Here is a 13,995-nt window from a genome sequence, read left to right as displayed (position 1 = left end):
ACAGTTTCTAAAATTCTGATGGTATTTTATGAAGTAGACTCTTTCTTTCTGATTCTGCTTTACAAAAATCAGTTGGAAGCAGCAAAGGCTTTACATATGATTGTACTGTTTATTGTATACATTCCTAATCTGCTCAAGGCTACACTTGAAACAAATACTTCCGGAAAAGACTTCCTACCACCTACTTTCATATTCAGTGTTAACATTATTTTTCAGAAAGGCATTACTTGCAATTGCCACTGCGCATTTTATGTACTTTATGTGTCTGCCACTGTTTGTTATTGTGCTACCCAAATTATAAAACTCCTCTACTAGTTTTAGTGTCTCATTTCTTGATTTCATTACTTCAGCATCGCCTCATTTAACTTTACTGTACTCTATGAAAATGTTTTTATTTTGGTGTCCACTTTACAATCTTACTTCAAGCACCAACTTACTTCAGTAATTGGATTTACATTTTTCTTGATGTCTGAGGCTATTACACCTGGAAAAAGGAGAAAACATTTTCTCTCTTCACCATTTAACTTTAATGTGATGATTGCAGTGACATAAAATTATTAGTGTCTAAACTGCAAGCACTTCAAGATGAAAAGAGAATATGTGAAGGTAGAGGAGGTTGCATAATGAAGGATGTCTCCTTGTTATGGTATTTTTGCCATTGTGGGAACTGTCCTTATTTATTTGACATAAGATCAGGAAAGATACTTTGCAGAAAGCTCAAGATTAATTTGTATCTGTTTATTTTTACACCCTGCTCTGTGTACCCTTTGTTAATGGTGTAATTTATATCATAGCACAAATTTAGTAATGCCATGTCACTAAAGGAACTAAGCAGTGATTACACCGAAACCAATAAAAAGTTTGAAGTGGCTCCTTTATTGATAATGCACATTATGATTTTTGCGTTTTTTGGGTTTTAACAAGGGCCATGTCCTAAGTCATAAATGTGTTAAAAACGTAGCAGTGGGAATGCCAAGAACATTACAGAGAGTAGTAGAGAATTCCGTTAGAATATATAAATGGTGTCAAATTTTTTTTTTTAGTTCCTTTTTTATTGAAGAAGAAATGAAAGAGTAGATTTTACGGAACATGTTGTTAACAAATTCACTTTTGACATAAATATGTAAAATCAAATATGATGTTGATGTTGCAATTATAATGAGTTGCTTAGCTGCTGCAGTTCCAAGGATGATAAAGTAGAATCAATGAATAACTCACATAAGTAAAATAATTATTAAATTGTGGGGAGTGAGTGATGTACAAGTAATACAAGACATTCCATTTGCTGATTTTTGTGTTTTAAAATAGATCTCTATGCTCAAAAGTCTGTTAACCAACAGAAGCTTGTGTTCAGATTTAGGAGTAGCTGTTTAGTTACCAGAGATCTCTTTGACCTTTCTACAGATTGATCTATACTGAAGATGTAGTTTTGATTCGTGTGTAAAAATATAATACTGTGAGATCTAACAAAAGTAATCTTATCTTCAAAACACATACTATATCAGGTATTTTCCTACGAATATATTTATGGCGCATTTGGCAGTATTGGTAGCTCAGGAAGGGGGGGGGGGGAAAGCTTAAGTATTCATGTTACTTCAAGATTTGCTTACAGAATTAATTAGAGAATGCAGTATTTATTCTGTGAAGCAATGTATGCTGCATGTTCTCAGTGATTTGACTGTTACTCAGTGTGAACAAGTTGCTGTGTTTACTCTTATGCTGGTTTTTGTAATATATTCACTTTGAAAGTTTTTATTTGCTTAAGCATCAAATACTTCCTCTCACATTGTCTGTACTTTTGGTCTCCTCCTCCTCCTCCTCCTCCTCCTCCACCCCCTGTTGATTATTTGCATATTCTGTGAATAATAATTGTGACATCATTCTAAGTTACGGAACTAGTCAGTTTTACAAGTATAGTACATTTTATCAGCAAAAAGTGTGCAAAGTAGCTGATCGTTTACATGATTTCCTAAATTTTTTCCCATTCATACAGTGAATTATATGAGCAGTGTTCAGTCTCTCTCTACACATCACTACAAATTCAGAAAGTCTACTCTGGGGCAGGAGCAGTTGACAAGATACTCAGCGCACTTGTTAACCTGTAGTGCAACACAGTAAAAATAACTCTGTCAATGAGGATAATACAATGGTATTCCATAAAAGCCCGTTGAAATAAAGGTCAGTAAATAACATGAAGTATTTGCTGACTTGTATGGACAGTTTTGTAGAAAACGCCAATTAAGATTGGCCAGTAAATTGTTTATGAAAACATATTTTCTTGGCATGCAATATTACAAAAAGACACTTGGGTTTAAAGTAAATATATTAAAATGTTTATAAGCTCTTGTTTTCACTTAGTGAGTAAACAAAATTTCAATTGCGTGTAATCGATTTGATGAATCTTAAAAGTTTGAAAATAGACCAAGTATGTAATGTGGACAAAAATTAATGTGGGAATCATTATGCCACCTTATAAAGTCACCAGATTATAGAGGTCTACGGAGAGATGGGCATGATAGTGTGAAAAAAATTAACATAGCAGTTCTGTGAAAAGGCTTTTAAGTTGCCAATAATTGAGTGATATAGCTATTGAAGCAATGTTGACTGCAGTGTTTCATAATGGGCCCTTTTGGTGGCTTATATCTACTATGACATGACTTTCATATGAGGAAACTGCAAAGAGAATGGAGAATATTAAAGTCCTAGTTCAAGGGTGACTGTAGAATTACGGAGAAATTGAAAATAAAACAAGCTGGCTCACCTGCAAGAACAATCATGTTGCATGTCTTAATTCTGCTATCTAATATTTTGTAACTAAATATTTTCAACATTATTGTGACGACGTGGTGGTACGTGAACAAACGCCATGTGATGGAACATGACTGCATGCCCATTGACCATGCTGATGCTTAATTGCTGTGCGGTGTCAGTAATCTCTAAAATGCTTTGTAAGCACGTACACAAGTTTAATTCCATTGTGTGCATATATGTGCAAGCAAATGAACTATGAGACAGAATTGCTAGACAGTACTGATATTTAGCGGGTGAAATGTGTGGTGCTGTTGATAGACAGACACACAAGGGAAAGTGACACAATAGCTAGCTTCTGGAATTGATGGTTCCTTCCTCAGGGTAGTTAGAGGTATAAGTTTGGGAAGATTAAAAAGGACAAACACATCGTGATACGACCCAGCTATTACACTTCTGCCAACAGTTCACAGCCTGAATTTTTGTACAGATGAGGCAAGATTCACGAGAGAAGGCATAGTAAATTACCATAATACGCACGTATGGCCAGATGCAAATCCTCGAACAAATGTTGTGAGGCATGATGATCACTTCAGTATCAAAGTATGAGTATGAACTGTCAGTGGTAGACTCATAGGGCCATACACCTTATCAAACAGATTAACAGGTGCTATGTATCACCGTTTCTGCACGATGAATTACCTGTAATATTGGAGAATAAAGCCTCTGCAGAAAAATGACTGGTTTGTACCCGATGGTGTACAGATTGTGGGACAGTACCTCACCACATTATTTCATGGGTGATGGACTGGTCAAGGTGGTGTGGTAGCATGGTCTCTCCATTCATCAGACTTGATTCCATAGGATTTATAGCTATGGGGACATTTATAGGCACTGGTGTATCCCCAGCCTATCAACAGTTTGTGGACGTTACATCAACGTGTGACCAATACGTGTGATGTAATCTGAATAGAGGCAGGTGTATCTGAAAGAGTGCATGGTTCACTGTGAAAAAGTGCTGAAGGATGTGTCAGGATGTATGGTAATCACAAGCGGCACTGCTTATAGTGTTCACTTCTAGGTGAGAAGCAGATGGGAATGAGGGAAACGATTGGTACATATCTCAACAGATACTGCTTTCTGGACATATCATTATAGGAACTTTTCTTCTAGTTTGACCAATACCACCTCCTGTAGGATTATTTGATACATTGATAACAGTCAATTGATATACATTCTTGTCTGGTTAATCATAACTTTTCACCCTATTGCAGTTAAATATTGAGAGGAACTTCTTCAGAAATGACAGTTTGGCTATGTTCTGTTGTTCCTTGAAAAATGATGACTTGTGCTCAGGAGACCATTGCTTAAGCAGTAGTTCAAAATGAATTGTAGTTAATAGCATAACAAAGCCAGTCAAGCTGGGAACATCATTATTGAAATTCCAGAATTTTATTCTTGTATATTATATATTGTCATGCTGAGGAATAACTCTTAAATAATTGTTTTATTGTAATTTTCTCCAGTTTGGGTCAGTTTACTCAAACTTATGTAGTAATTACTATGTCTGCTCTGTAGACGACGACATTATCCACTCCTTTTATATTTTAATTTTCCTTCCACTGAATGACTAAATGATAAAGGAGTAGATAATTAAAAATAAAATCAGAACATTCAAGCTGTCATCACATCTATGGTATTTATGTTACTAAGTACTAATTTTTGTTTTTTTGTATGTGACAGGAATGTTTGTTACCTTTGCTGTTGGAGCCTTGCAAAGCAGGAAGTTCTTACGTGTCTGGCTCTTTTAGACTCTATCGTCTGCTATAGTAACTTTCCTCCAGGCTCTCTCCGAATTTTTATTGGTGCTTTGTGCCACACTGTTAACATGGAAGACTACTGCCCTACTAGTTGGAAGGTAGTGCAACTTAGTGATACTCTGTAAACAAAAATCTAAAATTGTAACATTTTGAGTGATTTGTGATGAAGTAAATACTCAATAATTCTGTAAAAACTGTAGTGTGTGTAGTACAAACATTTTGTCATTGTTGCCACAATTCTTGCTCTGTCTGGTGGTATTGACTGATTAATACATCAACGCTAATAATGAAACTTAATGGCAGATTAAGACTATGTGCTGGACTGAGACTCTTAACAGAAGGCCTCAGGTCCCGAGTTCGAGTCTTGGCCCGGCACACAGTTTTAATCCACTAGGAAGATTCATATCGGTGGACATTCTGCTGCAGAGTGAAATTCTCATTCTGGATGTTAATAATTTTCAGTAGTTTATGTTTTTGATTTGCACTTATTTGGTTATTTATACAAGATGTCTCAGAAGGAATGGTAAATATTTCAGAAAATGACTTAGAACAATTTAGAACTAAAAGTTCAAGGAACACACCTACAGTTTTCATTTGATGTTAGGGTATAGAGGCATAAAGTAGGTGCTTGTGGTTTCTATATCAATGTGTTTCAGATGGCAGTATTTTCTGCTCCGAGGATTGACTCAAATGGTATTGTAGGTTTGAGCTGACTATTTTCAGTAATAAAAGTGTACAAGATGTGTCACTCATTTCATAAATACTCAGAGTTCTCTGAAGCTTCATATAAAATTAATCATGTTAGAATTTTTAAATTAGGTTTATTGCTTTAACTTTTTTATTGACGTTGTGACATTCGCCTGTTTTATTTCTTCATTGATGGTCCTCGGTGTCGATGTACTGTGTTGCTATACTGGCTGAAAAATGGGGGGATGGAAGTTCAATACTGACTACTTTAAATGATGTAGGTGACAGGTGCACATTTGCGTTTCACAGTTCTGTACTTTCACTGTTCACAACCGCCCCAATAATACACAGCTATATGGCCAGTGCACTATTGTTTAACTTTCGATAAGCCTCATTAATAGTTTGCAGGCAAACATCAACATAATGCTGCAATTGTTTACTGTTGCACATCTACGAGCAGTAAAAACCTAACCACACATTTCACAGTCTTTCAAATAAATTGAACAGACACTGTCATTGCTTCAACACATGGCCTATTGGTGTAACACTTATTTCATGGGTAAGTTAATGCATTGTTCAAACCAACACAGGTTTTTTGTCTGAAACTTGGCTTTGGACTGACTGTCTTGAGCCCAAAAATTGGGCCTTTATATATCATCACAATAATAGGCACTGAAACTACACAGTGTTCAATGTTTAGTTTACAGAAATTACTACTAAAACCTAACTCATTAAATTAACTGAATATAATAAAAACTTCCTTCTTTTTAACAGTTTCTCTACTATAAGAGTTAAACTGAATTATTTGTTTAAATCATGAAATTCACCGATATAGTTAGACAAACAATACTTTTGTCAAAACTGGTAATTATGTTGGAAATAATTAAGGGCTCGCTTTGCTAACATGTTTTTGAACAGAGCTAAGTAAATACTTAAAAGAATGCTATTAGTTGTTCCTCCGAATGTTTATAATTAGTACAGAATTTATATTTGTATATAAGTCAATAATAGAATTTAAGTTACAAAACAGTTACTGATTTCACCCTATAACAGAAGATATTATCTAGGAATAGTCAAAATAAATTAGAAAATCAATTACATACATAAAACTAATGATGGACTAAAAGATGGACAGACTAGGGGTACTGGAAAGATGGATTATTAGAAAAATAATGGGTGCAATAAAAACTGCAGATGATTGGAAAATAAGAAGTAATGAGAAGATCTACAACAATTTAGATAGAAAAAAATCTGAAGTAATGGCCAAATGAAGAGTAACCTTTTTCGGACACCTGTACCAAATGGATGGGAATAGACTAACAAAACAAATACTCCTATATTTCTGGAAGAAGAAATCAACAATAGCATGGATTACAGAAGTAAGGAAAGACCTCCAAAGAAACAGCATCAAAGAATCAGAAATAGCAGAAAGAAACTATTTTAAAAATAAAATACTAAATTTGGAAGGCTTTCAAAGCAGAAGAAATAAAAAATCGGGGACAACATGGACAGAAGAAAAGAAGAGACTTCATGGGGAGAAAATGAGAATATAGTGGAAAAAATAGGAAACAACAATGGAATAGTTGGTCAATATGATTGTAAAAAAAAAAAAAGATGAACAAAAATAGGCACAAAATTAGATCTGCTTGCTATATTCTTGATAACTGAGGGCCAACCTTTCTTTTTATGAAAATGTAGATTATACTCATGCATGTTAATGGTAATTAGTCGAAAACGAAAAATGATTTTTAGGGAGGCAGATTGCAAAACAAGAGGGGAAGTAAAAATATCCCAGCCTGCTTTGTCACAATATCTTCTTGAAGGATCATTGGGGCAGTTTCCATTAGAGTCTTCACATAGTAAACAGTTTAAAAACTATGCTTGTATTCAAAAGACAGTTGCCAACACTATATGTTTTGCAGTACTTGCCTCACTAGAGAAATGACTTACATCTACATCTACTCTGTGATGTGATTATGAAGCTGCCACTTTGCCATACTGTGTGTGTGTGTGTGTGTGTGTGTGTGTGTGTGTGTGTGTGTGTGTGTGTGTTGGCCAAATACCATTCAGTCTTCAGAGTGAGCCAAATGAATGGCTCACTTTGTAGGTGGGTCAACTGTATACAGCTGAAATACATGGTCCTGTCACATTAATGTGTCTGTGTTTGATGTCAGCATGCAATGGCCACTCACAGGTGGCAGAAGACAGCACAAACATTGGAGGGTATATAAATTGTGTCAGGGGGCACAGAAGACATTTCAGTTGTTGCCGTAATGCAGAAATGGAGTGATTTATCCACTGTCCGAAAGGGCATTATCATAGGCTTTCAAACCAAGAGTGGAAGCATTTTCGAAACAGTTAAGTGTGTAAATTGTTTGTGTGCTGCCATGGTTAAAGTATACCGTACATGGAAAAATGGCACTATTCAAAACTGGCAACGAGGCAGTTGTGGTGTGCTACGGATAATAGGTGACAGGACGGAGTGATTGCTGCGGAGATGTGTACAGATGAATAATCGTGGAACTGTTGAGCAACCGGCTGCCTTTGCCACACTGAGGCACCTCAGTCCCCTCTTCATTTGATGATTTTGGGAAACCAGAGAAGTATAAATCAGGACAGAAAGGCCAGAACTGGAGTCAGACTTCTTTTGAGAACTTGAATTTTTTATAGCTATGTCCAATCACTTGGTGTTACTTATTGATGATGTTCCATTTCTTTAGGGGAGGGAGTTTTATGTCTCTGTAGTTGTATAATGTATTCTTAGTAAGGATATTTTTATATAAAAAATTTATTTGTAATGAACATTGTTAGATATAGTCTCTGTGAAGCATGTTATTAATAATTATAATATCTGGGCTCCAGCACAGTGATACAAATAAGATTTTTGAAACAGTATTACACAAGTAGGAAATGTCATTAGATATGTCTGCATAATATATTTATTCAATTTGATCAATTTTTTCATTGTTATCTAGCATTAAGTTTATAATTGTAGTTCTGTTTGGAATTATGGAAATAAGTTATAATTATTTTGAGTTCTGCCCTCCTTGTTGTAGATAATGCGCAACTTGCTGGGAACTCACTTGGGTCATTCAGCACTTTTCACTATGTGTCGGCTCCTGCAAGATCCTGAGTCATTGCAAGACATTTACTTACTACGAGGAGCAATATTTTTCATCTACATGTCCCTGTGGGGAAAGAGCAAGGTGCTAACTCTGAAATATGAGCCTACAGCTGTTTTGCCATCCCTCCTGCAGGTCTGTGTGTTATTAACTACATTTTTTTAGTGATAAATGTTTGACTGAAAAGGAATGCTAGTTATTCTTGCAGCAGAAGTAGTGTCTGTTATCAGCTAATCGAAGAACAACTTAAGAGGGGCTGACTGACAAACTAACGATGGTTTCCTAGCTTTCAGAATTTTCTGAAACTTTCTTTAACAATTATATTAGCCCCATAAAAGTAAATAATAAAGATGAAATTGACTGCTGAAGGGAAAACTGACAAAGAGCACTCCATGCTGAAATTAACATTGTGGCTGCTTTGGGCTTCTACCTGGGCCAGCCTTTCTTGAGCAGCCTGCCGTGCCTAATACTATATATGCTTCTGTAGTTCTTTCTGCAATATCACTTTGTTAAGAACTGTCCCCAGTGAGACAAAAGTAATTGTAGCTGAAAAGAATTAATTTCTTACTTGAGCCTCTTTTGCAAGTTAATGCTTTTTACAAATACACAGAGATCTAAAGGTGGCTTTTCCTAGAGTAATTTCTGATGCAGTTTTGGTAACTCATTTTGAAATTTACATGTTTTAAATATATGTCAGTAGTTCAGTGTTCCTTCTTAGCTACACGTCCATAATACCTACTGCTCTCCTTGTTTTCTTTGCTCTACTAAATAAAGAAATAAACAAATTTGAGTTTAACTAAAAAAATGTTTTTCGATCACTTTCTGTTGGTGTGCATATTATACCATTTCGTTGCAAGTGACGTATGAAACCCATCAGTGATGAAATTTTCCTTTATGATTTAACTGGAGAGAGTTAGAAAAGCGACAGCAGGAACACGCTTATACATATAAACATTAAGGAAATTTACAAGCTTTCAGAGCCAGTGTCTCCTTCTGGCAGAAGGGTTGAAGGGGAAGGAAGAGAGATGAAGAAAAAGGAGTGGTGAGTTAGGAAATGGGGATAGTTTGGAAAAGTTGCCCATAACTTCAGGTCAGAGGAGACTTACGGGATGGGACAAGAAGGAAAGAGTCCATCAAAAATTACATGACGAATGACAAAATGCTTAGATCATTCCTTAGTTGACACCTGTGACCTAAAGGAGAATCATCAAGTGCATGATTAAATACATGAAAATAATTTTCTTCATTGTTACTTTTATTATTGAAATTTGCTTTCTTCTTCTCTTGTTCAGTGCAACCAAGTCTTGTCATTTTCTCCTCTCCAGGGGCTCTCAAATCTTTGTTAATATGTACATGGTGGGCAAGGATGCCAAGCCGTTGCTGTACTTTTTCCTTTCCTGTGATGTAATCTTAATCTCCAACTACATCTTTCCTCAGACAGTTCGCTAGCACAAATTCCTTGCTGACAATCTCAATCATTCGTGGCCTTTTATCACTTTGTTCCCTTTATTTTACATGACATATTTTTGTTATCTTATGTCTAGTTCCCATATGTGTGGGGAATGTCACCCAATACCCAGCATGATGGTCAGTTGTGTGGGGGCCATCAGCTGCCTGTATGATGGTAGTCCTCTGACCATGCAGGGATCACACTATTGATGCCTGAGTTGTCATCTCACTGCACATGTCAAGCAGTAGGTGCCTGTCTGTCTGGGGACCTCAGGACTTCAGGCACTGGCTGTCACACCAGCTGGCCTTTGCTCTGGCTGGGTGGCATACATGGGGATAGTCCTCGTTCAGAGTAGCTGATGTAATGGAGGTTATTTGGCATCCTGAAATGAGCAAAGTTATCAGCCATTGGCCACGAGGATCTGGCAGTCACTTCAGGCAAACAGCAATTCACTATAGATCGTTACGACTCTAGGAACTTTCCCTCCTTGGCCACACAATGAGAGGAAGCCAAAAGCAAGAAATTTTGCAGACACTTACTCCTCTTAGTACTTGGTTTATATCCAAACAGAAGGAGGGTCCTTTTTTTGTAAAAAATAGATGGTTCTGAAGAATATTGGAAATTTATCTGGCGAACTTTCTTCCCTTAGCAAATTATGAAGTGATTCCATCTTAAGATGGTAAATCCTACCCAATCTTGGTGGACTCTTGTAAACAACTTGTTGATGAACCTGTTACTATAACACCCCATAAGAATCTAAACATAGTATGGGAATTAATTTTCCTTGGGACCTAACACTGCAGATGGTTGTAGTGTGAGACAGTGTTTTATAATTAAATGGTCACTACTTAGTTTTGTCTCTCTGAAAAGATACTTGAATTGCATGTGTGTGCTTTACACGTACCTTCACCATTTACAGGAACCTGAAAACAATTTTTTTGCGGTCACACAGAAAGCAATGGAGAGCATACTGACCATAATTTCTAGTCTGCAAGTCCACATTACTATTTGTGCTCACTGAATTAAAATGTTCCAACTTCCTATTTACTCAGCAGGATCAGGAGCTATGACTATAAGTAAAGGCTTTCGAATTTATGTGATTGATATATTCTGCAAAAGTTCACACACACAAAATATAATAATATCCCTGATGATAATAATAATAATAATAATAATAATAATAACATCCCTCATGGAAACAGCTCTATTAACAGTTCAGAGGTGACCCCTACAGGAAGTTCAAAGTAAAATGGTCCGTTCCCCTGATTTCTAATCATCAAAAGTTAATTGCTCACGCTAAAAGTGGAAAATAATCTCAGCACTTGCCACATTGTTTTGTCAGCATTACATGCAGCACCCGAACAGTTAATTCCGTGAAATCTAAACAATCCAGGATCATGTACATTCCTCGTGAGTTCACATCATACTTTTACCGGAAATGCATTCAAGTCTGCCCAGCTCTGATATCTGAGGCACAGCTGCATGAGCGTTTGACTGATGTGGACAGTTTGATATCTCAGAGGGGAAGTATCTCTTCTTACTGCCTCTCTGGCTGTATTTAAATAGAGATGCAGAGCACTGCCAAATGCAACATCTGTTAACAACCACCCTAGGCTCAGGTAGCAATATCTAAATGGCCTCTTTCTCGGACACACATTAATTAACAGTTCTGTCATTTAACAATTATAGTGTTGAGTTTGCTTTAGTTACTGAAAAAAGTTTAGCTTGACTTAAACTCTGCTGACTAGAATTTTTAGAATGGAACCGACAGTAGAACATGACCTCTGAACTGCCTCTCTAAGATTCCTTGTAATAATTGTTATTTACAATACAGTCTTGAAACTTGGTATGGCTGTATTATTGCATGAATGTAATAGAGTACTGTCATTAGAACTTTGTTACAAATACAAATGATACTTAATACACCATGGATATGGATATTTTCATTCCAAATTTGGCTTTTAGTAAATAACGTGAAAACTAAAAGAGGTAGCTTATTGATGTCTCATATTTAATGTTTTTATATGAAACTGAGGCTACATTTGAATTTTCAGCTTTCTACTTTATTTGGCATCTTCCACGTTTCATAAAAACACCATTTTTAACCAAAATACTGCTCTGATCAAGGTGAGACTTGTAACTTTTCATCGTGACATACATTTGCATATTCTGAACAGTTTGTAGCATTGTAATTTTATCATTCAGTACTACTTATTTTTTTCTTAAGATCATATATTTTGCTTTACATATTCATTTAATCATTCTGAGACTGTACAGTGTTAACATTAATATACTTAAGCATACTCTGATGAAGTTTGGGAAAGTTATTTTAATTTTTACTTCCACTCTTAAATTATGGTGCAATCCTTCGTTTATTAAGCACAGGTGTGTTATGATAACGTGATGTTGGTAGTACTGAACATGACCTCTGGCACACTCACTCATCTCTGTACCTCTTGCAATGATACAGTACTTGTTGTGCTGCAGCAGAACTAAGTGAAAATTTGGATAAATGAGGGATCCACTTTGAATGTCTTCATGTATGTTGAGGCTCACCAGACAACAAAGTTGACACTAGTGCATTCATCCTTGCTTTTGAGAGGGATTCATTTCCGGAAGTGGTCAAAATCATGGTTTACTGCTGTGACGTGAGGCCATATGTCCCAACGCCATGTGGGCATATATCTTCCCCGTATTCCTATGACCTGATTTATGGAGACTATGGCTAGCTACTTCACAAAAATTTACCATGTGCACTACTACCATGTGAAGGTGTCCATTGTGGGAATGACCACACTTGCTGATCCTCGAGGTGTGCTGCTGTAATCATGGAATGCAACATGCAGATACTGAAAGTTCCTGATGGGATCTCATACTTCGAAGCTCATAAAAAATATATAATCCTTTGTGTTCAGGCTCAGTGATGCTGACTTTTGCCATTATAGATGTAGGCTATTAACACTACCTAGTATTTTTACTCCCTTGACGTAGACTGAGCGAGGTGGCGCAGTGGTTAGCACACTGGACTCGCATTCGGGAGGACGACTGTTCAATCCCGTCTCCGGCCATCCTGATTTAGGTTTTCTGTGATTTCCCTAAATTGCTTCAGGCAAATGCCGGGATGGTTACTTTGAAAGGGCACGGCCAATTTCCTTCCCCATCCTTCTCTCACCCGAGCTTGCGCTCCGTCTCTAATGACCTCGTTGTCGATGGGACGTTAAACACTAATATCCTCCTCCTCCTCCTTGACGTAGACCTTAAGTTGTCAAGCAAATAAACCTGGCCTTTGGGGGGCGAGAGGTCCTCACCTCTCATGGTTCCTGTGCTACAGTCTCAAGGAACGACCCACTGCATCTGGTCAGAACAGCAGCATCCTACTTCGGCATCAACTGGTGACAAGGCTCCTTTTGGGAACCCTGCCCCTGGAAAGCTATCATCCAGCAACCCTACCAGCCAGTTGTTGAAGGTGCAGCGAACTGTGGGTCCCAGGATTTACCTGCTCTTCTGCCATTCCTACACATAACGTGAATAAGTCCACCAAGGATCTCGACTCCCAAAAGTTTCGACAGAGTAAAGAAGAGACCTTGCTAGAAGGCTACCCTGATGATCCTGGAGGCTCCAGATTCCTCCACTACGTTGGACTTCTAACCAGTGTTTGTGGATGTTGTTCCACTGCCATGAGTGTCAGAAAATGACCCTGGGTTGTGACCCCTTTCTCCTGGCCGGTTTGCGCATACTTGGGACACCCTCAGTGTGATGATACAAAGAACTGCAAAGGATATTTCTATCACCCAGCAGAACTACTACTACTACTACTACTACTACTACTACTACTAATACTACTAATACTGTTATTACTTTCCTCTTGTTCTGCATTCTGTGTTGCTCTCCAAAAAACACACTTCACTAATGACTGTTCTCCAATTCTTTGAGGTTACTGTGCATTCTGCTTGACTCACACTGGCACTGAAAGAGCATCTTGATGAGTTCTGCACATTGGTTCACACAGATATCGTCAGTGATGTGCTTCCCTCCATACCATATTGGAAGCAATAGCAATTTGAGTGCAAACAACCCAATCAGTCTCCACTTGTTACATTTATTTGCCCCCAGGCAGGGCATTTATGTTAAGATGACCATTTTAATCCAACAACTCTCTCCTCCTCCC

The 13,995-nt window shown here is 37.2% G+C and overlaps 1 protein-coding gene across 2 annotated transcripts in view; it reads left to right on the top strand.

Moving 5' to 3' along the window:
* The window catches only part of LOC126458143 (tuberin), a 307,774-nt gene that overhangs the window by 40,566 nt on the left and 253,213 nt on the right, over window positions 1–13,995 (top strand). For both annotated transcript variants that reach the window (XM_050094996.1, XM_050094995.1), the window contains exons 5-6: window positions 4,492–4,666; window positions 8,312–8,512. In XM_050094996.1, coding sequence (XP_049950953.1) covers window positions 4,492–4,666; window positions 8,312–8,512 — 376 coding nt within the window. The remainder of the gene's footprint in view (window positions 1–4,491; window positions 4,667–8,311; window positions 8,513–13,995) is intronic.

Source organism: Schistocerca serialis, chromosome 2, assembly GCF_023864345.2.
Source record: "Schistocerca serialis cubense isolate TAMUIC-IGC-003099 chromosome 2, iqSchSeri2.2, whole genome shotgun sequence".
NCBI lineage: Eukaryota > Metazoa > Arthropoda > Insecta > Orthoptera > Acrididae > Schistocerca > Schistocerca serialis.
Note: the sequence above shows the minus strand (reverse complement) of the source record. Positions and strands in the feature narration are given on the sequence as shown.